General features: G+C 40.9%; 1 protein-coding gene across 1 annotated transcript in view; it reads right to left on the minus strand.

The window, feature by feature from the left end:
- Positions 1–25387, minus strand: part of gask1b (golgi associated kinase 1B) — a 37492-nt gene that overhangs the window by 2496 nt on the left and 9609 nt on the right. Inside the window, exons 2-3 of the mRNA XM_063046402.1 lie at positions 14440–14654; positions 6557–6783 (exon numbers count right to left, since the gene is read on the minus strand). Of these exons, the coding sequence (XP_062902472.1) occupies positions 6557–6783; positions 14440–14654 (442 nt within the window). The remainder of the gene's footprint in view (positions 1–6556; positions 6784–14439; positions 14655–25387) is intronic.

Raw genomic sequence — 25387 nt, forward strand, 5'->3', positions numbered from 1 at the left:
GGAATATTTTATTTTGAACATGGACATAAACACATTCCATTTTGCAATATTTCTTCCCCAGATGAAAACACAACTTGGCACAGATGAAATAGACTGAATATATTCTTTCTCCTACGTGCAGTATTAAGGGCTTAAGACAATTTTAAGATGTTGAATTTGGACCAAGAACCCGCATCTGTGCCATTAACTATTTCCCTCCACTATTAACTTAACTACAGTATTCCATTAACTATAAACTACTCTCTGCAATCCAATTGATATTTCCAGAATGGGATTCACCCTCCTGCTTTAATCTCATAAACTATTTTATGATGAGATGCTGCCCCTGGTCAGTAAATCTGTCAATAAAATTATTCCTCCTTCAATGCCATCACTTGATTAATGGTCCATGCTGATTCTCTCTGTCTTGCTTTCATTCACCAACCCACTCTGAGATTTTCCCTTGCATAAAGTCCCTGTTCCTCCTGCTGTTTGTTATCTCATTAGTTTGCTTCTCACCCCTTTTGTTTTCAAAATTACCAGACTGTCTCTGAAGCGTAATACTCAGTAATGACATACTTAACTGGGAACGAGGAAATAGAAACATAAAAACATAGAAAATAGGTGCAGGAATAGGCCATTCGGCCCTTCGAGTCTGCACCGCCATTCAGTATGATCATGGCTGATCATCCAACTCAGAACCCTGTACCTGCCTTCCCTCCATACCCCCGATCCCTTTAGGCACAAGGACCATATCCAACTCCCTCTTAAATATAGCCAATGAACTGGCCTCAACTGTTTCCTGTGGCAGAGAATTCCACAGATTCACCACTCTCTGTGTGAAGAAGATTTCCTCATCTCGGTCCTAAAAGGCTTCCCCTTTATACTTAAACTGTGACCCCTTGTTCTGGACTTCCCCAACATCGGGAACAATCTTCCTGCATCTAGCCTGCCCAATCCCTTTAGGATTTTATACATTTCAATAAGATCCCCCCTCAATCTTCTAAATTCCAGAGAGTATAAGCCTAGTCGATCCAGTACTTCATCATATGAACGTCCTGCCATCCCAGGAATCAATCTGGTGAACCTTCTTTGTACTCCCTCTGTGGCAAGAATGTCTTTCCTCAGATTAGGGGACCAAAACTGCACACAATACTCCAGGTGTGGTCTCACCAAGGCCTTGTACAACTGCAGTAGTACCTCCCTGCTCCTGTACTCGAATCCTCTTGCTATGAATGCCAGCATACCATTCGCCTTTTTCACCGCCTGCTGTACCTGCATGCCCACTTTCAATGACTGGTGTATAATGACACCCAGGTCTCGTTACACCTCCCCTTTTCCTAATCGGCCACCATTCAGATAATAATCTGCTTTCCTGTTTTTGCCACCAAAGTGGATAACCTCACATTTATCCACATTAAATTGCATCTGCCATGAATTTGCCCATTCACCCTGCATCCTCTTAGCATCCTCCTCACAGCTAACACTGCCGCCCAGCTTCATGTCATCCGCAAACTTGGAGATGCCGCATTTAATCCCCTCATCTAAGTCATTAATATAAATTGTAAACAACTGGGGTCCCAGCACTGAGCCTTGAGGTACCCCACTAGTCACTGCCTGCCATTCTGAAAAGGTCCCATTTATTCCCACTCTTTGCTTCCTGTCTGCCAACCAATTCTCTATCCACATCAATACCATATCCCCATAACTTTCCAAAATCTACTCTCCAAGCCTCTTGAGGTCACACATTTTGGGTTATTGAATCTTCACATTAGGTAATTATCATGTGATAGGCAGACTATGAAGACCTTGTCACTGGTTGCCTTACAGGTCTTCTGGAAAGTGATTTTACCTGGAAACTGACTAAGGATCAAGATACTATGTAAATATAAATATGTCACAGCAATCATTAGTCCAAAGTGGAATTATAAACTACTGCTAGACAGGGCATCTTATCAATGCTTCCCTCCATTAGTTACATCAGAATGCAGACCTGTTAATTTTGAACATAGGTAATATGCTAAGACATCTAAAACATTGACAAACTTCTATAGATGTCTCATGGAGAGTATATTGACAGGCTGTCTCACAGCCTAGTATGGAAACACCAATTCCTTTGAACAGAAAATCCTACAAAAAGTAGTGGATATGGGTCAGTCCATCACGGGTAACATTGTCCCCACCATTGACCACATCTATGTGAAACACTGTCGCAGAAAAGCAGGATCCATCATCAGGGATCCCCACCACCTAGGTCATGCTCTCTTCTCACTGCAGCCATCAGGAAGAAGGTACAGGAGCCTCAGGACACGCATCACCAGGTTCATGAACAGTTATTACCCCCCTACCATCAAGCTCTTGAACCAGAGGGGATAATTTCACTCAACTTTACTTGCCCCATCGTTGAAATGTTCCCACAACTAATAGACTCACTTTCAAGGACTCTTCATCTCATGTTCTTGCTGTTTTTTGTTTATTTATTTATTATTATTATTATTTATTTATTTGTGTGTTTGCACAGCTTGCTGTCTTCTGCTTTCTGGGTGAATGCCCGAGTTGGGCAGTTTTTCATTGATTGTGTTATGGTTACTATTTTATTGAGAATGCCCACAAGAAAAAGAATCTCAGGGTTGTATATAGTGACATATATGTACTTGGATAATAAACTTAGTTTGAACTTTTGAACCTTAATGCTTGGTCGATCCAATACATCAGTAAGACTCAACTATGCTTCACTCTTGGTAAAAGGCACCTTGCACAATTTGCCATATATTTATTCAAAATTAAGAAGTACTGAAGATAGAGTTCTATTTTAAATCAAAATGGTCTGGCATTCAAATGTTAAACATTTTGAAGAACCAAAGCTTATATCACATTATACTTATTCATATTTTTGATCATTTGATCATGTTATACTCCACTTATAAATACTTTTGTGCTTACATACTGTGTCCCAATGATGTATGTATTTGAAATCTATTGTTTAATAAAAAGCTGATGCTACTCCAATACCTTTCTAGTCTCAAATTTCAAAACATCAGATTGCTTTAAGTTATGGGAAAAGACTTGCAAGGTTACTGCAAGCATCGCTAGGCATTCTGTATTGCTCTTTGGTGAAGCAAGTAACAAGGTGGAACTACTGAATTAACATCTTTTATGAAAAAAGCAATTAATGCCCTATAATTAGCAGCAATCAGCATATCATAAGTTATAGTTCTTAAGGATATAAAGTACTGTATACACATTCAATATATACAGTACTTCAGCTATTTATGAGTGTATAATTAAAGTTCTCTTTGATGAACATAATACTGAAACTTCCTCGTTTGTTTTGTGAAATTTCCAGAAGGATGCACGAAGACTTCTCCAAACAGAGATGAAAGCATTAAAACAATTTGAATACCAAGCTGTTTGAGTGTCAAGAGGAAAGGATGGGAGGGAAGAAGAGTATTCTGAGTAAAAATATTTTCTAGCATTAATTGGAATGTCTTTCATGACTGGGATAGTTTTGGATATTGAGTGCACTTGTTGGCATGTCACATCAGCATACCGCTGATACTTAAGGCCCAGAGACTGAAATACTGTTTTCAGGCAAATAAACAAAGCTGACTATCCAACGTGAAGAGTACTGCACAACACTGGCTGCATGCCTCACACCATACCAGCGAGGGTACTCAGTAATTATCCCAAAAGTCTAGCAAAAATAGAGACTGGGCTCATTGTTAGTACAAACCTAGTGTCTATATGCTGTCAGATCGCTTTCCCATACAGGACTCCAGCACTTGTGTACCACTGTAACTAGGGTAAGCCAAGAATATGGAGCCAAGAGGGATCAGGACTTTCTCTCCTGACCCTGAATGGATAGCAGGCTGCTGCCATGTACCACTTATCTCCTTCCTGAACCTTAAAGGTAGCCAATACCTGTTACCCTGTTTTTGCCAACCTGATTCATGAGATCTTTGCTGTGCATACCCACTCTAACCAATCTCACTCTTCTTTGTAATAAAAATAGAAAATGCTGGGCATACTCAGCAGGTCAGGCAGCAGCCGTGTGGAGAGAAAACAGTATTTATTTATTTATTTATCGAGACACAGCACAGATTGGGCCCTTCCAGCTCTTTGAGCCACACTGCCCAGTGACCACCGATTTAACCCTGGCTTAATCGCGGGACAAGTACAATGACCAATTAACCTACCAACCGGTACTTCTTTGGACTGTGGGAGGAAACCGGAGCACCCATGGGAAAACCCATGCATTACACGGGGAGGACGTACCGGCAGCAGCGGAAATTGTACCCGGGTCGCCTGTACTGCAAAGTGTTGCAATAACCACTACACACCTTCTTCAGAACCGCAATAATAAGAAAAGAAAGATATTTGCAGAGAGAAGGAGAAGGGGTGTAGAGAACAAAGGGTAGAGACCAAGTTTGTTCAAGTAATACAATTACTTTTGGTGCTGACTAGTTAATCTAGAGGAGTGGAAAAAGAGGGAGACGAAGGAGAGGCAGAAAGAAAATTAGCATACTGAAACTTTGAGGTGCAAAACACAGAAGATGCTGGAAATCTCAAAAATAAAGAAATACTATAGTGCTGGAAGTGCACAGCAAATCAGGTGTCCCTGTGAAGATGGAAAAACTGAGTTAACTCACAGGTGGGTGGCCTTGTGTCAAAAATTTGCAGTTTCAAGATACACAAAAAAGGCTAGTTGTTTGAAATATTGAATTAAATATAGACTGCCAAAAGCTGAAGTGTTGCCAGGAGGAGATGTGGAGTTGCTGCCTTGAGTTTACATTAGACTTCATTGGCACAGAGCAGGGGGCCGAAAATAGAGAGATGGGAATGAGAAGGGAATTGAGAACTACAATGGCAAGCGACTAGAAAGCAATCATCCAACCCAAATCTGGATTCTCTTAAATAGGAATCTCATGATGAGCATCCAATGCAATACATTAAACTGTAATAAGTGCAATTGAACTGCTGCTTTGACCTGAAGGACAGCGCGAGTCGTGAATTACAATTCCCGCATCATTCAGCCAAAACATTAACTGGGTATTTCTATCTCCACAGGTGCAGCCAGATTTGCTGAGTATTTCCTGCATTAACTGTTATTTCAGCTTTCCAGCACCTGCTTTGTTCTGCCTCTCCTAGTTCCAGCATGATTGTTTCTTTGCCTCCTGCCTTTATTCATCTCCCTGTTCTTCAGATTCAGCATTGATTTCCCAGATGGTACTGAAAACAATTGTATCACCTGAATAATCTTTGTCCCCACCTACCTGTGTTCTCTCCACCCACACCCCCGCAACGTAAAGCATTCTTTATCTTCTCAACTTTCATTGACCTGTAATATTGATTCTGCTTCTTGCTCCACAGATACTTCGTAACTACTCAACTTCCCCAGTATTTTCAGCAGAACATTTAGATTTTCACTATCTTCAGTTCCTAACTTATAAATGTCTACACAGAGCAGAAAGGCAACACAGAGTTTCCTCACTGAAGCTGGTAAGGCTCTTGTCCAGCAACTCATGCTGACCACCGGTCCCACATGGTCGCCTCCACACAGGAATTCTGATGTTAATACCCACGATCCCAGAGGTCTGTTCCTGGAGTGCCAAACTTCGCATAATATCCAGTGAACATTTTTCAATTAATTGTGGGTGATTTGCCAAACAAAGTGAAACAACAGTAAAGTGTGAGAGTAGAAATGTGAGATTGTTCTGCAGTTCCTCCACAAGGCAGAGGCTGCTTCAGCTAAATGGGATTAATTGATATAAAATACTTTGGTCAGAAAAAATACAAAAATTGCTGCAGATGCTGGAAATCTGATATAAAATCTGTAAATGCTGGGAGTAGTTAGCAGGTCTGGAGAGAGAAAAACAGAGGTGAAGGACCTCACAACTGAATTAGGAAATGTTAGAAATATTAGAAATGGTGAAGTTGGTCAAATATCTATTTATTTATAGAGATACAGTGCGGAACAGGCCCTTCCAGCCCTTCGAGCCGCACTGTCCAGCAACCCCCGATTTAACACGACCCTAATCACAGGACAATTTACAATGACTAATTAACCTACCAGCCAATACGTCTTTGGACTGTGGGAGGAAACCGGAGAACTTGGAGGAAACCCACTCATTTATGGAGAGAACAGACAAACTCCTTACAGACAGCGGTGGGAATTGAACCCGGGTCACTGGTACTGTAAAACGTTGTGCTAAACACTATGCTGCTGTGCCGCCCCAGTCTGGTCTGGTTGAAATCCCCCGCAATGATCAAGAAGCCACCAGGGTGCGCTGTTCTGTGGCTGCTCAGCTCCTCCAGTGCCTACATGATGTTGGAATGTACACTGCTAACAGGATGACAACGATAAACTCCCTCAGAGGATAAAATGGATGATATTTGGCCACAAGATGATCTGGGTTTGGAAAGCAGGACTAAGAGAAAACAACCAGTCTATATACTGTGATGAGTTTATCATGAAACATAATCTGTCTCTACTACCTGTGTTACCCATAGCATGATCACTATGGTGTATCTATTTGGCTTCAACACAGTAAATCATCACCCTGAATAAGATACTTACTCGGTTATTCCTTCTAGTACTTTAAAATTTAGGTTATCCTCATTTCTGTCAAAATAGCCTTTATTGTCTATGAAGACCAAATGCCGCGGATCACGGTCTCTGTACAATATGTGAAACAAGTTGATGTTGTCTTGATTGCCACATTTCATTTTCAAGCCATTTTGAGCACAGGTATCCTCCTTTCTGGGCCGGAATCCACAGCAGTTTCTGTCCAGTCGATCATACACCTGGAAGAGAAAGTTTCCCTGAGATTATACTGAAACTACAGTTTACCAACTATAAACATAGAACCAAAAAAAAACTTGCTTTGTAACCCTGTGCGTGTACCATTAGAGCACACAGTGATCATTTAAAATGTGTAAGAAATGCTGACTATGCCCCTGGTAGTTTGAACTCAAGATAAAAAAATGCATCAGAGATATTGTATCACTGTTATTTTAAAAGAACAGCTCACATTGGGATACATTGCACATGGTAGATCAACTCATTTTAAAATTATTTTTCTAGCCATTGTTTACAGTTCCTCCAATAATTGGAGCATCACTGAATAAACAGTTATTAATTTCACTTTCACTGTTTGCAAAGAAAGTAAATTTGATTTTAAAAAAAACAGGTTTTAAAGCCATACAGGTGGCTTGCAAATGCCACACTTTGAAATCTTAGAGGAAAATGATATGCACATTTAAGAATGATAATGGGCATCGATAATTGAATACCAATAAAGATTCTTGAACTGCATTTTGATTTCAGATCTTGACTATTTTACAGTAATGACCAATGCTTTCTTTGGACACTTAATTATGGCATCATTTGAGTACTACATTACTGACCTAAATTTTGCAATGTTGACTTTAAAGATATTTATTTTCAAGAATCAGTTGAAATGTGGAAATATTATTTCAAGTATGGTTGAAGCTGTACTTGTTCTTGTTCCCCTGACCTGGAACAACTAACAATAACATGCCAACTGCTCTAACTACCAAGAGATTTCTCCTCTGTGGTCCTGACCACAGCTTACATATCACCAAACACCAACGTTAATCAGGCCTTCGATATATTGAAAGCTGTCATCACCAAACAAGAAACATCCCATCCTGATGCATTTCAAATTGTAGTTGGGGACTTCAATCAGGCTTGTATGAAGGAGTCTCTGCCCAATTATCATTACAAATAACCCACACCAGGGTTCCCAACACACTCGACCACTGCTATACTATGATAAGAAATGCCTACTGTTCCATGCTTGGACCATATCTCAGGAAATCTGATCACTTGCCTGTCTTTCTCCTACCTGCATACAGGCAGAAGCTAAAGAGCAAGGCTCCAGAGACATAAGGACAACAAAGGGGGGGTCATGGGAGACGGAGGAGTGACTACAGGATTGCTTCAAGTGTATGGACTGGGCCATGTTTAAGGATTCATCAGGGGATCTGAATGAATACACTAGGGTCATCACAGAATTTATAAAAACAGTCATAGACGATTGTGTTCCCATAGGATCACTCAGGTTCTTCCCCGATCAGAAACCCTGGATGAACCAGGAGATCCACAATCTGTTGAGGACCAGATCAGTAGCATTCAGGTCTGGCAAACAAGAAAGATACAAAAGATCCAGGTCTGATCTCTGGAAAACAATCTCACGTGATCAGAGGCAATTCTAGACCAAACATGAATCACTGAAGGATGCTCGACAGCTGTGATAGATTTTGAATGCTATTACCTCTTACAAAGTGAAACCAACCAAAATATTGTAAGTTTCAACAAGGCTTCACTCCCAGATGCACTCAATACCTTCTATGCTCACTTAGACCATCAAAACATGGAGGAACCTTCACGAGCTCCCACACCTCCAATGAACCTGTGATTTCAGCTTCTAAGGCTGAGTGAGAGCATCCTTCAAGGGGTTCACTGAAAGCAGCCGGCCAAGATGGGGTACCTGGCCAAATACTAAAGACCCGTGCTGATTAACTGGCTGGAGTGTTCACCAATATTTTTAACCTTTCAGTTCGGCAGTATGAGCTTCAATCAGCTTCAATTGTACTGGTGCCGAAAAAAAACATGGTGACTTTCCCAAGAGACTATCATACAGAATCATGTACATCCATGGTGATAACGTGCTTTGAGAAGTTGATAATGAAACATATCAAATCCTGCCTGAGAAGTGACTTGGATCTGCTCTCATCAGTATAACAGGTCAACAGCAGATGCCATTTCATTGGCTCTTCACTCAATCCTGGAACACCTGGACAATGAAGGTACATACATCAGGATCTTCTTCATTGGTACAGTTTGGCATTCAATACCATCATTCCCTTAAAACTAATCAATAAGCTCAAAACCTTGGCCTCAATATTTCCTTTTGCAATTGGATCTTTGGTTTCCTCACTCGCAGACCTCAGATAGTTTGGATTGGCAACAACATCTCCACAATCACTATCAGTACAGATACACCTCAATGTTGTGTGCTTAGCCCCCTACCCTACTCATTTTATACATATGACTGTGTGACTAGGCATAACTCCAATGCCATATTCAAGTTTGGTGATGACTGCCAATGGCTGAATTGAACGTGGAGCCAATCAGCATATAGGAGGGAGATTGAAAACCTGACTGAGTGGTGCCACAACAACAACCTCTCACTCAATGTCAGCAAGACTAAGCTGATTATTGAGTTCAGGAGAAGGAAACCGGAGGTCCATGAGCCAGTCCTCATTGGGGGATCAGAGGTGGAGAAAGTCAACAACTTTAAATTCCTCAATATTATCATTTCAGAGGTTGTGTCCTGGGCCCAGCATGGAAGTATAATTACAAAGAAAGCAAGGCAGTCCCTCCACTTTCTTAGAGGTTTGCAAAACTTCGGCATGGCATCTAAAACTTTGACAAGCTTCTAGTAATGTGTAGTGGAGAGTATATTGACTAGTAGCACCATAGCCTGGTATGGAAACACCAATGCCCTTGAATGGAAAAGCCTACAGAAAGTACTGGATATGGCTCAGTCTGTCACAGATAAAAACTCCCCACCATTAAGCACATCTACACGGACCGCTGTCACAATAAAGCAGCATCCATCATCAACAACCCCCACCACCCAAGCTATGCTCTCTTCTCGCTACTGCCATCAGAAAGAGGGTACAGGAGCCTCAGGGCCCACACCACCGTGTTCAGTAACAGTTATTACCCCTCAGTCATCAGGCTCTTGAACCAGAGGAAATAACTTCACTCAACTTCGCTGAACTTCACTCGCCCATCACTGAAACTATGGCCTCACGTTCAAGAGCTCTCATCTCATGTTTTCAATATTTACTGCTTATTTATTTTTTATTATTATTATTATTTCTCTTTTTTTCCTATTGTATTTCCACAGTTTGTTGTCTTTTGCTTATTGGTTGTTTGTGCGTCCTTTTGGGTGTGGTTTTTCAATTATTCTGTTACGTTCTTAGGTTAACTGAGTAGGCCCACAAGAAAATGAACCTCAGGGTTGTATATGATGACATATATGTACTTCGATAATAAATATACTTTGAACTTTGAAACTGTAAACACTGATTGTTGAAACTACCAACAGAAGCCAACAAACTGAATCTTGAGGAACAAGAGAAAGCTATGCACGAGGGCATTGTTATATTGACACTGCTGACTCTCCTGTCAAATTACATGAATTATGTTTGTGTTTATATTGTAAGAAGTCTGAGCCAGATCCTCTACATACTTCCCACTGCTGCCAAATAACGTCCCCTCACTTCATTATTGCAGATTGCATGTACTACTGAACCTTTGTGAAAACTCTCCTGATTCACACTCAATTCCGCTGCAGGAAAAGAACCCACAGTTTCTCACCATTCTCCGAATTAAATAATTTTTTTAAACTGTGTTTTTTTTTCTTTTCAGTAATTCCTTTCCTTTACAGCTCTCAAAAACCTTGTGGGAGTCTGAGAAACATCACTCTAATATTCTTCACCCCACTGAAATATTTAGCACATTAGATTTCTTACTCCCTTACACAAAGAAAAAAAATCCTATTTTCAAACATCTCTAATACACTGGCATACCAAATCAAAGATTCCTATTATCCTTTTTTAGACCCCTATAATTCAATATTTATTCTTTTTTTCCTACTTTCTTTTTAATTGGTCAAGGGCCTTGGCTGATTCACCTTCCTAAACGTTATGTATGCTTCCTTTTCTTTTTTGACTAAACTTACAATATTTCTAATCAACCAAGGGTCTCAATCCTTGCCATTTTTTATCTTTCATGCTCACAGGAACGTGCTGGTCCTGAACTCTGATCAACTGGACTTCAAAAGTTTCCCACATGTCAGCTGTGGATTTTCTCTTAAACAGCTGCTCCCAATGTAATCTCTCCCTTTTCAGTCTAATCAGCTTTCTCCCAAATTAGCACTTTTATCTGAGGGCTCATCTTATCCTTATCCATAACTATCTTAAAACTATGGTCACTTTTCCCAAAACGCTCCCCCACTGAAACTTCGATCACCTGGCCAGGCCCTTTCGCAATATATGATCTAGAAGACCCCCATTCCTAGCTGGACTTTCTACATGGTGTTTCAAGGCCCAAATTCTTAAACAGTTCAACTAGCAGAAGTGATCAGAATGTCAAGTTTTAGCCACCAAGCATCCAGCTAATTAGTTGAAAAATGTCAAAGGAATTCTCACAACTATTACTTACCCACTCAGAATTTCCCCGTATTTAAATTTTAAGAATAGATAATAAAGAAGCACCACTCTACTTTCTATGAGATTTTAACTTTTTTTTCTCCTCAGAAAATGCTCTTAGACAAAGCTGGTGAGTACAGTTTATATGCTTTATGTAAAATCTTGGAATCATGTTCTATAAAACTCAGGAAAGGGAAAGGATAGGGAGCTTTGAAAAGCTGGAAGTGTTGATTAGTGGAACATTTTACACAAACTTCCACTCTGAATATGCCTGAAGTGTTTGAAATTTATTGTTTCTTAACACACAACTCATTTGTTACTTATCAGAAAGGAATTCTTGCTCAACCAATTGACAGCATGTACTACGTACAGTACCTTTTGGCTTTATTTTGTTCTCTAATTTCCCATTGCCCTACTGAGAATGCAGAAAGTTAGCTTGGAATGCAAAATGAGAGTGGGTGGGGCGAGCTATTTTAATGTGCCTACTCAATCCTGTAGAAAGTTAAAATTGCCTAGATCGTAAACAAGAGAAATTCTGCAGATGCTGGAAATCCAAACAACGCACACAAAATGCTGGAAGAACTCAGCAGATCAGGCAGCATATGTGGAAAAGAGTAACCAGTCGATGTTTTGGGCTGAGTCCCTTCCTCAGGATTGGAAAGGAAGGGGGAAGATGCCAAAATAAAAAGATGGAGAGAAGGTGATAGGTGAAGCCAGGTGGGTGAGAAAGGTAAAGGGCTGGAGGGAAGGAATCTGATAGGAGAGGAGAGTGGACCATAGGAGAGAGGAAGGGACCCATGGGGAGGTGATAGGCAGGTCCCTGGTCAGAGTGGGGTGGCCTTAGAGGAAAAGGAGGGGGGGGAATTGTTCTTTACTGGAAGGAGAAATTGATAGTCATGCCATCAAGTTGGAGGCTCCCCAGGCGGTATATAAGGTGTTGCTCCTGCACCCTGAGAGTAGCCTCATCTTGGCACAAGATGCATGTCTGAAATTTCTATTGATCTTCCATTGAAGTTATGATTTATTATCATTGAAGATATTGAGAGTAATTCTATAGACTCAACACATAATCTAACATTCTTAATACTTGCTAGGAGTTACACTAACCTGGATAGTCAACAGCTCAGCTATTAGAGCTACTGTTTGGTAACACCAGAGATGTGCATCCTGTGTGTGGAGTTTGCACGTTCTCCCTGTGACTGCATGGGTCTCTTTTGAATGCTCCGATTTCGTCCCACAGCCCCATGACATGCCGATTAGTAGGTTAATATGCCACTATAAATTGTCCACAATGTACAGGTGAGTGGTAGAATCTGGGTGGAGTTGAGAATTTTTAAAATGGGATTAATGTAGGATCAGTGTAGATGGGTGGCTAATGGTCAGCATGACTTGATGGGCTGAAGAGCCTCTTTCCATGCTATATCTCTCTGTGACTCTTGAAAATTCCTATTCGTCTTTTTGTTCAGAATGGAAAAAGAGCTAGCTCACTCGGCAGGAGTTACTCAATAACAACATTGGAAATCAGAATCGAAATCAGGTTTAACATCACCAGCATGTGTTGTGACCCGACGCAGACTGGGAGACCGCTTTGCTGAACATCTACGCTCTGTCCGCCAGAGAAAGCAGGATCTCCCAGTGGCCACACATTTTAATTCCACATCCCATTCCCATTCTGACATGTCTATCCACGGCCTCCTCTACTGTAAAGATGAAGCCACACTCAGGTTGGAGGAACAACACCTTATATTCCGTCTGGGTAGCCTCCAACCTGATGGCATGAACATCGACTTTTCTCTAACTTCCGCTAATGCCCCACCTCCCCCTCGTACCCCATCTGTTACTTATTTTTATACACACATTCTTTTTCTCACTCTCCTTTTTCTCCCTCTGTCCCTCTGAATATACCCCTTGCCCATTCTCTGGGTCCCCCCCCCCTTGTCTTTCTTCCCGGACCTCCTGTCCCATGATCCTCTCGTATCCCCTTTTGCCTATCACCTGTCCAGCTCTCGGCTCTATCCCTCCCCCCCGTCTTCTCCTATCATTTTGGATCTCCCCCTCCCCCTCCAACTTTCAAATCCCTTACTCACTCTTCCTTCAGTTAGTCCTGACGAAGGGTCTCGGCCTGAAACGTCGACTGTACCTCTTCCTACAGATGCTGCCTGGCCTGCTGCGTTCACCAGCAACTTTTATGTGTGTTGCTTGTATTTCCAGCATCTGCAGATTTCCTGTTGTTAGCATGTGTTGTGAAATGTGTTATCTTTGTGGGAGCAGTACAATGCAATACATAATAATGGAGAAATAACGTGAATTACACTAAGTATATGTATATCAAATAGTTCAATTAAATAAGTGGCGCAAAAACAGAAACAAAAAAGTAGTGAGGTAGTGTTCATGGGTCCAATGTCCATTCAGAAATCTGGTGGCAGAGGGGAAGAAGCTGTTCCTGAATTGCTGAGTGTGTGCCTTCAGGCTTCTGTACCTCCTGCCTGAGAAGAGGGGATGTCCTGGGTGGTGGGGGTCCTTAATGATGGATGCCGCCTTTCTGATCCTTCTATAAGGATTGGTTCGTGTTCCCTTGTCTTACCCTTCCTGAAGTCCACAATCAGCTCTTTGGTCTCACTGATGTTAATTGTAAGCTTGTTGCCTGACAGCACTCAACTGATACATCTCACTCCTGTGCACCCTCTCGTCACCACCTGAAATTGTGTCATCAGCAAATTTATAGATGGCCTAGCCACACAGTCATGGGTATAGAGAGTAGAGCAGTATGCTAAGCACACACCCCTGAGGTGTGCCAGTGTTGATTGTCAGTGGGGAATGGAGATGTTACTAATCTGCACAGATTGTGGTCTTCTGGTTACGAGTTGCAGAGGCCCAGGTTCTGTAGCTTTTCAATCAGGATTGGTGCATTGCAGTTTAGCAGGAGACTGATGGAACAGTATATCTGGCTAGACATGGCTCCCATGCAGCATGTCTTAGGGATTTCAGTTGCACTGCAAGACCAGAAGACTGCAGAAAGCAAAAGCCTAAACGTTTGATTTGCTATCTGGATGTTCTTGCCCCCACATTCATATCATTTGCCCAGGCAATTAAAGATTTAACCGAGGAAGAAGTTGGTATATAGGTTACATCAAATATAAATATTGACCTTTCTGGATGGAGCAGTAACCCTATATAAAACAGACAGCATATTACCGTGAAATCGTACCTTACCTGCAGTAGAAAATCGAAAAGAGCTAGCTTGCACCATTCATAGTGGTGAATGTCTGTACACCTCCAGTCTGGTTTAGGAACTTTGCCATGGACCCAACACTTCCATTTTAGTAATTGCTGGTAAGACATCCAATCCAATTTGACTGTAGACTGTGTATCATTATCAGCCACCAGCAAGGAATCATCCCAGAGAATAACAGGGCGAGGTAAGTCATCTTTAGAAAAGAGAAAAAAAAAGTTAACTTATTTGATTTCCCAAAACCAGCAGATTTGTGAAATAATTCAATACAGTCTAGTTCACGAGCACATGGTAACTGGGTTGAGGAATTAGATAAAGATTAAGGAGTGGGGGAATCATTAATAATGAAAAATTAAAGGGCTACTTTGTCTGCAAGATGATCAATTCCTTGGACTCTAGTTTCAGCTTCCCCACTAAGACTTGCTTAAATGTTCAAGGGTCACATTGTTTTCTGTCTCACACTGTATGCTCTTTCAAAATTTTGTTCCAGTGGTGTCCAGTAAATCTACAGATGCTGGAAGTCTAGAGCAACACACACAAAATGCCAGAGGAACTCAACAGGTCAGGCAGCATCTGTAGAAATGAATAGATAGTCGACGTTTCAGGCTGAGAACCTTCTTCAGGATTGAGAAGGAAAGGGGAAGATGCCAGAATAAAAAAGTAGGAAGGGGAAAGAGGCTAGCAGGAAGGTGATAGGTGAAGCCAGGTGGGAGGTAAAGGTAAAAAGCTGGTGAAAATAGAATCTGATAGGAGAGAAAAGTGGACCACAGGAGAAAGGGAAAGAGGAGGGGACCCAGGGACAAGTGATAGGCAGGTGAGAAGAAGTGAAAGATCAGAGTGGAGAATGGAGGAAGGGAGGGGGACATTTGTTACCAGAAGGAGAATTCAATATTCAATCCATCAGGTTGGAGGCACCCAAACGAAATGTAAGGTGTTACTTCTGCACCCTGAGGGTGGCCTCAACTTGGCACAAGAGCGTACCATAGACCAACACTTCAGAATAGGAATGGGAATCAGAATTAAACATTTGGCCGCCAGGAAGCCACACTTGTGGCAAATGGTGTGGAGGTGCTCAACGAGGCAGTCCCCCAATTTACAATGGGTCTCACCAATGTAGTATCGTTGATGTTTGATGTCACATTGAAAGCTGAGCAGCCTCTATGTGAGCGTGTGCATCCTGAACACTAAAGAAGTTTTCAAAAATATGTTGGAACCACTCATCAAGTCGGGCAGCATCCATGTTGAGAGAAACAGAGTCAATATTTCAGCTTGGCAACCTTTAACGAGAAATATTAATTTTGTTTCTCTCCCCACAGACATTAACTGGGTACTTCCAGTTTGTTTTTGGGTTTTATTTCAGATTTCTAGCATCTGCAGCTTTTTACTTTACAGTAAGTGTTGGACAAAGTTAAAAGTGCGTTATCTACATACCAATTAAGCAATTACTCAAGAGTATTTTTCATTCATATTAATTAGATTACTGCATAAGGACTTCAAGCCATGAGAGATAATATCAAGATCACCTACTTTCATCAAATAGGCTACAAGTTTACGAGAACAATTGAAGAACTCGTATGTATCCTGTGGGACACATCCTGTCTAACTGTGTTCCGGTCAATTATATAAGAAAGCCCAGCTTCCTGGGCGTGAGTATAAACACACCAATGCAATCCTTAGATAACCTTCTGAATAAATCTTTAATGTCGAAACCTTCATGCTGCTAGTTCTGATGTCATGTGACACTAGAACTAAATTCTCAGCAATTTAGGCTGCAATTATATCGAAGGAAACAGTTAACGTCAGTGAACTTTGATTAGAAATGCAGAATGAGATCACATGAAAGATCATTAAGCTGCTGACAGGAAAAGTACTAAGCATTTTTCTTATAAAGATACGAAAGGAAGCCAGTTGGTTTGTCGAGTCCATCTCAGCTCGCACAGGAAGAACCCCATTTTTTTCCTTATTTCCCATGTACTCCTGCAACTTGTCCCTCTCACACATTCTCTTTGATTCATTTTAGACCATAAGACCACAAGACACACAAGCAGAATTCAGCTACTCGGCCCATCTAATCTGTTTCACCATTCCATCATGACTGATTTATGATCTCTCACAACCCCATTCTCCAGCCTTCTCCCTGTAACCTTTGACACCCTGACTAACCAAGAACCTACCAACCTCTGCTTTCAATATACTCAATGACTTGGCCTCCACAGCCACCTGTGGCCATGAATTCCACAGATTCACCAGCCTCTGGTTAAAGAAATTCCTTCTCATCTCCTCTTCTCAATGGACGTCCCTCTATTCTGAGGATATGCCCTCTGATCTTAGACTCACCCCTTACAGAAAACATCCTCTTCACATCCACTCTGTCTTGGCCTGGAAGGAGCTGATTGACGGGGGGTGGGGGAGGGCGGTTTGTGTGTGGAGGCAAACAAGGGGCATTCAAGAGTCTTTTAGATAGGTGCATGTATGTGTGGGAAAAAGGATAAGGCTGAAAGGATCCATTTAGTTGGGCATTCAGTTACGAATTTAGCCTTGCGCAACATTGTGAGCTGAAAGGCCTGTTCCTGTGTGTACTGTTCAACGTCTATTTGAATCTGAGCAAACCACCGAGTGAATAGTTGTTTCAGTTTGTATATTTAAGCTATTAAGTTTAAAGATTAAAGATTTCTACATTAAAGATTTATTCAGAAGGTTATCTAAGGATTGCATTGGTGTGTTTATACTCACGCCCAGGAAGCTTGGCTTTCCTATATAATTGACCGGAACACAGACAGGATGTGTCCCACAGGATACATATGCAGTATGTATACAGGTATATTTACCTTTTTTATCACTTCTCCGTTGATAGTTTTGAATATCGTAGGTTAAGACAATTGTGCACAAACCAACCATGCTTCTAAATTTCTTTCAATTTTAACCATAAAATATACAGGGTTTTTTTTTTGCTTTTATTCTTTGAAATGTCAAGCCAATCTAAACAGTTCTTTGGCCTTTTTTAGTTGCTGTTCACCAAGGTAAGTGACCCCTCTGGGGCTCCATATCACAAACAGATTTCATTTAAAAGTTACAGAGTTCACGCAGAGATCTACCATCGTCAGTCTCTATCAATTGGCTAAACTCTTCACATTGAACAACTTCATTGATTCTGTCGAAAGCATAGCAATGGGAATTCCCAGAGTATGCCTGACACTTTGCTAAATATATGCTTTTCATCACTTAACTTAAAGTGACACACACAAAAGACTGAAGGAGCTCAGCAGGTCAGGCAGCATCTGTGGAGGGGAATAGACAGTCAGTGCCTTTTGTGTGTGTGTTGCTCTGGATTTCCAGCATCTGCAGAAGCTCTCATTTTTAACATATCTCATTCTGATTTGGAGTGTATTTTACAGTATGGTAAGATAGAACATGCCCAACCTTGTAAACTACTCTAAGATCAATAAAACCTTACCCTTCTACATAGCCCTCCATTTTTCTATCATCCATATTGTTGTATATTTAATATGTCAATAAGCTTTGAGCAATCATGTGTGTGTAGTTTGATTAAGCATTCTTTCTCTATTAAATAATTCATTACAGGTTGTATCTATAAATAAGTGAATTGCACACACTATCACGAGATATGTATATGCCTCGCTTAAACTGGAAGTTAGACTCACATTTCATGCCTCTGCATCTTCCTTTGAGCTAGCTTAATGCTCTGAAGTTACAAAATATAACGTGTGCTGTTTCTTAAATACCCCTAATATATCTGCCTCCACTGCCACCCTTGGTGGGGTGTTCCAAGCACTTGGCACTTCCTGTAAGTAAACTCACCTACTCTGAGTTTACTTTGAACTTTGAGCACTTACTCCTTTACCCCTTCCATTCCTACCATACAGGGAACAAGACAAACCTTCCAGCCAAACAACGATTCATTTGACATTTCAATCTGCTATACTGTAGTGTACCGTACTGTGTGGAGAAATCAAACTCAGATTGGGTGGCCAGTGTGTAGGGCACCTCCATTCCATATGCTAGGTGACCCTGAGTGTCCAATTGCCCGCTGCTTCGACTCCCTTTCCCATGCTCGCTCTGACTCCTCTGTCCTTGACTTTCTATTTGATGCCAAACGTAATACAAGGAACAGGAACTCATCTTCCACCTGCATAATTCACAGCCTTCAGGACTTAATATTACATTTAACGATTTCAGGTATTCTCACATCTCAAACCAGCCACCAAAAGGAGGCAGAGATGATGAGACAAACCCCTTCTTGCTCAGCTGCCTATTAGGCTAATTATTAGTTCATTGTTATCACCTAGATCTTGTTTGTAGCCCTATATAAGTTCCTTTGTTTGTTATTTTGTTGCTTAGTCTTGGAATCATCTTTTGTAAGTGAAGTCTTGCCTTTGTCTGTAAGAATACCTGGTTTCTGAAATGAGTTAATTTTGGGGTGTGGGGAATCTTGACTTTTTGGACCCTCTGCCTGTTCCTTGCCTGCTAAGGACTCCAGTAAAGCCTTGCTGGATTGCTTCCTCTAATTTTGTGTGACATACCTGTGCAATTGGATTCACTGCTCATTCAGTGTGAGGGAAGTTCAAACTGAGGAAGTTACCTAGTCAGCAGTGGCAGGTATCAATGCTTCATTTACTATTCATTGACAACCTTCACTGTTTCGAACTGCTTTAGTCTCCACCCTGTCACAAATAATCCCTCTGTATGCTCCATTCACCCCTTCTTTCCACTACTTAAGTACCCTTTATTTCTCATTTCTCTGGTTCTGATGAAGTCCTTGAGCTGAAATGGTCAGCTTTGTCACTTGTACCTTGAAACATGCAAACAATGCATTTTACTGTATCAGATCAATGGAAATCATTCTGGGCAGCCTGCAAGTGTTAAATGGCTTCTGGCACCACATAGCAAGCCCACAACCCACTAACCCTAACCTGTACACCTTTGGTATGTGGGAGTGAACTGGAGGAGCTGAGTGGTAGAGGCAAATATGTTAAAGAATTTTCAGAGAGGTTTAGATATTCACATGAATGTGGGGGAGGGGGGAATGGACATTGTGTGGGTAGGAGGATTAGTTTTTTAGGGCTTTTTGACTTGCTCTTTAGCACAACATTGTGGGCTGAAAGATCTGTTGCTGTACTGCTCTGGTCAAAAACCTTTGAGTCTACATGATTAAATGAAACACTACAAGCAGCTTCATCCCTCACTTATACAGTGAAGTGACATGTACTACTTCCCAAAAGCAATTATTGAATCAAATGAACTTTGGAAGATTGTAGTTTAGGATTGTGCAACATTTTCCAGCAGCTGTAAAAACTTTGTAAGCAAACTATCTAACGCTGTGAAACAACTGCTCTGCGACCTCATTACTTGTATTAGTTACTGTTTGTACTCATTAAAGTTCATACTGAATCAATATTATTTTCTTTGGTTTGTCCACTCCCTCAATCAGTAAATGCTCATGTAAAGTAGCAATTCAAAATGTATGCTATTTTGTTTTATTTAACATATTGCTGTCAATTTCTATTGGAAATACTGTACTAGAAACACAGAAAATCAGACTGCAGATACACCAAATACTTAAGCAAGTGAAATGTTGGCTTCTATTCTAAGGGAATAATCATGAAAACAGAAGTACAATTATTACTGGGAACAAACCAGAAGTACAGCATACAGTCTTGATTTCCAACTTAATGGAAGGATATGCTAGCTTTGGCATAGCAATGTGGTTCTAGATTGATTCCTGAAATGGTTGTCTTGGGTGGGGTGGGGTGGGGTGGGGGGAGTGGATTAAATAAGTGAGATCAGTATTCTCTGAAAAGTACAAGAATGGGAAGATCTTGTTTGAAATGTATAAGATCCTGGAAAGATGCTTCCCTAGATGGGGGTACTGCAAACCAGGGTCCTTTCCCTCAAAATAAAGGGATGTTCAGGTAAAGATTTCCTTCTCTCAGGAAGGGTTGCAGATTGTTATAACACTCTACCTCAAAAAGCTGTATATTGTCATTAAATGTATTTAAAAAGTGAAGTAAGAATATGAAAGGTTATGGAAATAGGAATGAAAATTGTATCCAGATCAATGATTTAATTAAAGATTATCACACTGAAGCAAGCTAAAGGGTTTCACCTGTTCCCATCTGTTTTAATTCTAGTTTGTTATCTTTTGTTCTTTGTATCACTCTTAAAATTCCTGATTAAATTTGCATTGTTTGCTACTTTTAATCTTCAATTGTGTTTTAAGCTGCCTAAAGCTCTGGCAACTCTGGCAGGGTTTGCAAGACATTACTTCCTACAAAGCAAAACCCAATAGTATGAATGACAGTGATGCTTCACTACCAGATGAACTCAGATGAACTCAACACCTTCTATGCCTGCTTTGAAAGGGAGAACACGACCACAGCTGTGAAGATCCCTGCTGCACCTAATGACCCTGTGATCTCCGTCTCAGAAGCTGATGTTAGACTGTCCTTTAAAGAAAGTGAACCCTCACAAGGCAGAAGGTCCCAAAGGAATACCTGGTAAGGCTCTGAAAACTTGTGCCAACCAACTAGCGGGAGTATTCAAGGACATTTTCAACCTTTCACTGTTACGGGCAGAAGATCCCACTTGGTTCAAAAAGGCAACAATTATACCAGTGCCTAGAAAGAATAATGTGAGCTGCCTTAATAACTATTGCCCAGTAGCACTCACATCGACAGTGATGAAATGCTTTGAGAGGTTGGTCATGACTAGACTGAACTCCTGCCTCAGCAAGGACCTGGACCCATTGCAATTTGCCTATCGTCACAATAGGTCAACGGCAGATGCAATCTCAATGGCTCTTCACATGGCTTTAGACCACCTAGACAACACAAACACCTACATCAGGATGCTGTTCGACTATGGCTCAGCATTTAATACCATCATTCCCACAATCCTGATTGAGAAGTTGCAGAACCTGGGCCTCTGTACCTCCCTCTGCAAATGGATCCTCGACTTCCTAACTGGAAGACCACAGTCGGTGCAGATTGGTGATAACATATCCTCTTCTCTGCGGATCAACACTGGTGCACCTCAGGGGTGTGTGCTTAGCCCACTGCTCTACTCTCTGTATACACATGACTGTGTGGCTAGGCATAGCTCAAATACCATCTACAAATTTGCTGATGATACAAGGATTGTTGGTAGTATCTCAGGTGGTGACGAGAGGGCGTACAGGAGTGAGATATGCCAACTAGTGGAGTGGTGCTGCAGCAACAACCTGGGACTCAATGTCAGCAAGAAAAAAGAGCTGATTGTGGACTTCAGGAAGGGTAAGATGAAGGAACACATACCAATCCTCAGAGGGATCAGAAGTGGAGAGAGTGAGCAGCTTCAAGTTCCTGGGTGTCAAGATCTCTGAGGATCTAACCTGGTCCCAACATATTGATGTAGTCATAAAAAAGGCAAAACAGTGGCTATACTTTATTAGGAGTTTGAAGAGATTTGGCATGTTGACAAATACACTCAAAAACTTCTATAGATGTACCGTGGAGAGCATTCTGACAGGCTGCATCACTGTCTGGTATGGAGGGGCTACTGCACAGGAGCGAAAGAAGCTGCAGAAGGTTGTAAACCTAGTCAGATCCATCTTGGGTACTAGCCTACAAAGTACCCAGGTCATCTTTAGGGAGCGGTGTCTCAGAAAGGCAACATCCATTATTGAGGACCTCTAGCATCCAGGGCAAGCCCTTTTCTCACTGTCTCCATGAGGTAGGAGATACAGAAGCCTGAAAGCACACTCAGCGATTCAGGAACAGCTTCTTCCCCTATGCCATCTTATTCCTGGATGGACTTTGAAGCTTTGGACACTACCTCACTTTTTTTAATATACAGTATTTCTGTTTTTACACATTTTTTAATAATCTGTTCAATATATGTAATTGATTTACTTGTTTATTTATTATGGTTTTTTTCTCAGATTATGTATTGCATTGAACTGCTGCTGCTAAGTTAACAAATTTCACGTCACATGCCGGTGATAATAAACCTGATTCTGATTTTTTTTTTTTGAAAGCAGAATTTTCTTTGTGTATTTAGTTGGTTTTCAGATGAAGTTCTGTTAGGAAAATTTCCTACTGGCTAGCTGTCATTTTATCTGTTTACATATCTTCCCAGTTTACTGTGGACAGTATCTGAAATCAGCCTTGCCCAATATTAGAGCTGCTTCCTGTTTTTCCCCCTCTCAATTATTATTTCAGACTTCCTCACACATTGGTCTCTATATCAGATAAATGTTCACAGACCATGAGTATGTTAGCAAAGTCTTGTTCTTTAAACAGCTAAATCTAATCTGACCTGACATTTGTTGGTTCAGAGACGTTTCATTACAGAAAGCTACTTTGAATACATTCCAGAAAAACACTATCTTTCAGACATTAGCTACTTTGCTTATCTCAGCCCATAATGAAATTTCCAATAAAGATAACTGTTTTTGCTTTGAGCATGTCTAATTTCTCTAACAAATTTGTAGAACTGTGAAAGTGGCTGGATTCCATTCAGGAATGAGAAGAACAATTATAAAAGTGTGACTGGGTAAAATTAAACATTCTCATTCCATTTTTATTGCATATTAAATATGTATGCAATGAAAGAATATTTTAAATAATCCTTGTAAATTGCACAACTACTCCTGTTGATTTTTAACACTGGCATTCAGGAAATACCATATTTCAAACTAATAACAGAATCTGTATCTTCTGTATTTTTTCACAGCCAACAGTGCAACATTTTGTTGCTGAGTATCTGGGGTAGAAGTTCATCCTTCTGTAAACTGTCGGAAGATCAGTGGAAAACTCAACAAATAGATTAAAATTTCATGGACTTTTACCAAGCCAGAGCAAATAAAGACAGATCTCGGAAATTGTTTATGCTTAAATGTTTTATTTTTTTTTAATGGGGTGAAGGCAGGGGAGTGGGGATGACTGGAAAAATTGAATTAGCTCATGATTGAATGGCAGAGTGGACTCGGGCTGAATGGCCTACTTCTGCTCCTATGTCTATAGTCTTATGGTCTTGATGTTTAATAAACTCCCTTTTATGGATAAGTTGTTCCTTGGTGCATTAATTGAGAAGAATGGAATCGCCTGACAATATTCCCATTTTAAATATTTCAGTGTGGGATGAGCATTTACCATTCTCGGATTTCTGGGTTGATGATGTATGCAGTGACAATGCCAACCAAATTCCGTTGAACTGGCTGAATCCCCCTTGGGTAATGCAACTAAAGATGGATATATACCCACCTTGGAAAGCTTGAAGTCTAGCTAAAAGAAGCCTGTTGAAATTATTGCCAAGGATCCTGTAACTATGAAACTCCCTCATCAACTGCATTGGATGATTAAAGCACCAAGGAAGATTAAAATCATAGAGGCAAGTGCAGAGATCAGGCGCGTTCAGTGCCGTCTACCAGCATCTTGTCCACTGCTGCTGGTGGAAGGTGTCTGTGTGTGACGGTATCTCTCTCCCTCTCACTCACTACCCTGAAAGAAGGTCCCTATATTCAAATGATCTCACTCTCACACTCTCTCTGTTAGAAGGATGGTGCTGGAGCAAAGCTTAATCGATGAGGATTGGACTCCGTATTTCATGTTGGCTTTTATATAACCATATAACAATTACAGCACGTAAACAGGCCATCTCAGCCCTTCTAGTCCGTGCCGATCGCTTACTCTCACCTAATCCCACCGACCTGCACTCAGCCCATAACCCTCCATTCCTTTCCTGTCCATATAGCTATCCAATTTTACTTTAAATGACAATATTGAACCTGCCTCTACCACTTCTGCTGGAAGCTCGTTTCACACAGCCACCACTCTGAGTAAAGAAGTTCCCCCTCATGTTACCCCTAAACTTTTGCCCCCTAACTCACGTCTTCTTGTTTGAATCTCCCCTACTCTCAATGGAAAAAGCCTATCCACGTCAACTCTACCTATCCCCTCATAATTTTAAATACCCCTAAGTCCCCCCTCAACCTTCTATGCTCCAAAGAAAAAAGACCCAACTTGTTCAACTTTTCTCGCTAACTTAGGTGCTGAAACCTAGGTAACATTCTAGCAAATCTTCTCTGTACTCTCTCTATTTTGTTGACATCTTTCCTACAATTCAGTGACCAGAACTGTACACAATAATCCAATTTTGACCTTATCAATGCCTTGTACAATTTTAACATTACATCCCAACTCCTATACTCAATGCTCTGATTTATAAAGGCCAGCATACCAAAGGCTTTCTTCACCACCCTATCCACATGAGATTCCACCTTTAGTGAACTATGCACCATTATTCCTAGATCCCTCTGTTCTACTACATTCTTCAATGCCCTACCATTTACCATGTATGTCCTACTTTGATTAGTCCTACCTTAGTCCTTAAAAGTGCCAGTACTTCCTATTCTTTAATCATCATAGTTTCCATAACTTCCTTACCTGTTTCCCTTACCTTACACAATTCAATATCCTTCTCCTTAGTAAATACCGAAGAAAAGAAATTGTTCAAAATCTCCCCCATCTCTTTTGGTTCCACACATAGCTGTCCTCTCTGATTGTCTAAGGGACCAATTTTATCCCTCACTATCCTTCTGCTATTAATATAACTGTAGAAACCCTTTGGATTTATTCTCACCTTATTAGCCAAAGCAACCTTGTATCTTCTTTTAGCTTTTCTAATTTTCTTAAGATTTTTACATTCTTTATATTCCTCGAGCACTTCATTTACTCCATGCTGCCTATATTTATTGTAGATGTCTCTCTTTTTCTGAAACAAGTTTCCAATGTCCCTTGAAAACCATGGCTCTCTCAAACCTTTAACCTTTCCTTTCAACCTAATAGGAACATAAAGATTCTGTACCCTCAATTTCACCTTTAAATGACCTCCATTTCTCTATTACATCCTTCCCATAAAACAAATTGTCCC

The sequence above is a fragment of the Mobula hypostoma genome, chromosome 4 (assembly GCF_963921235.1).
Source record: "Mobula hypostoma chromosome 4, sMobHyp1.1, whole genome shotgun sequence".
Taxonomy (NCBI): domain Eukaryota; kingdom Metazoa; phylum Chordata; class Chondrichthyes; order Myliobatiformes; family Myliobatidae; genus Mobula; species Mobula hypostoma.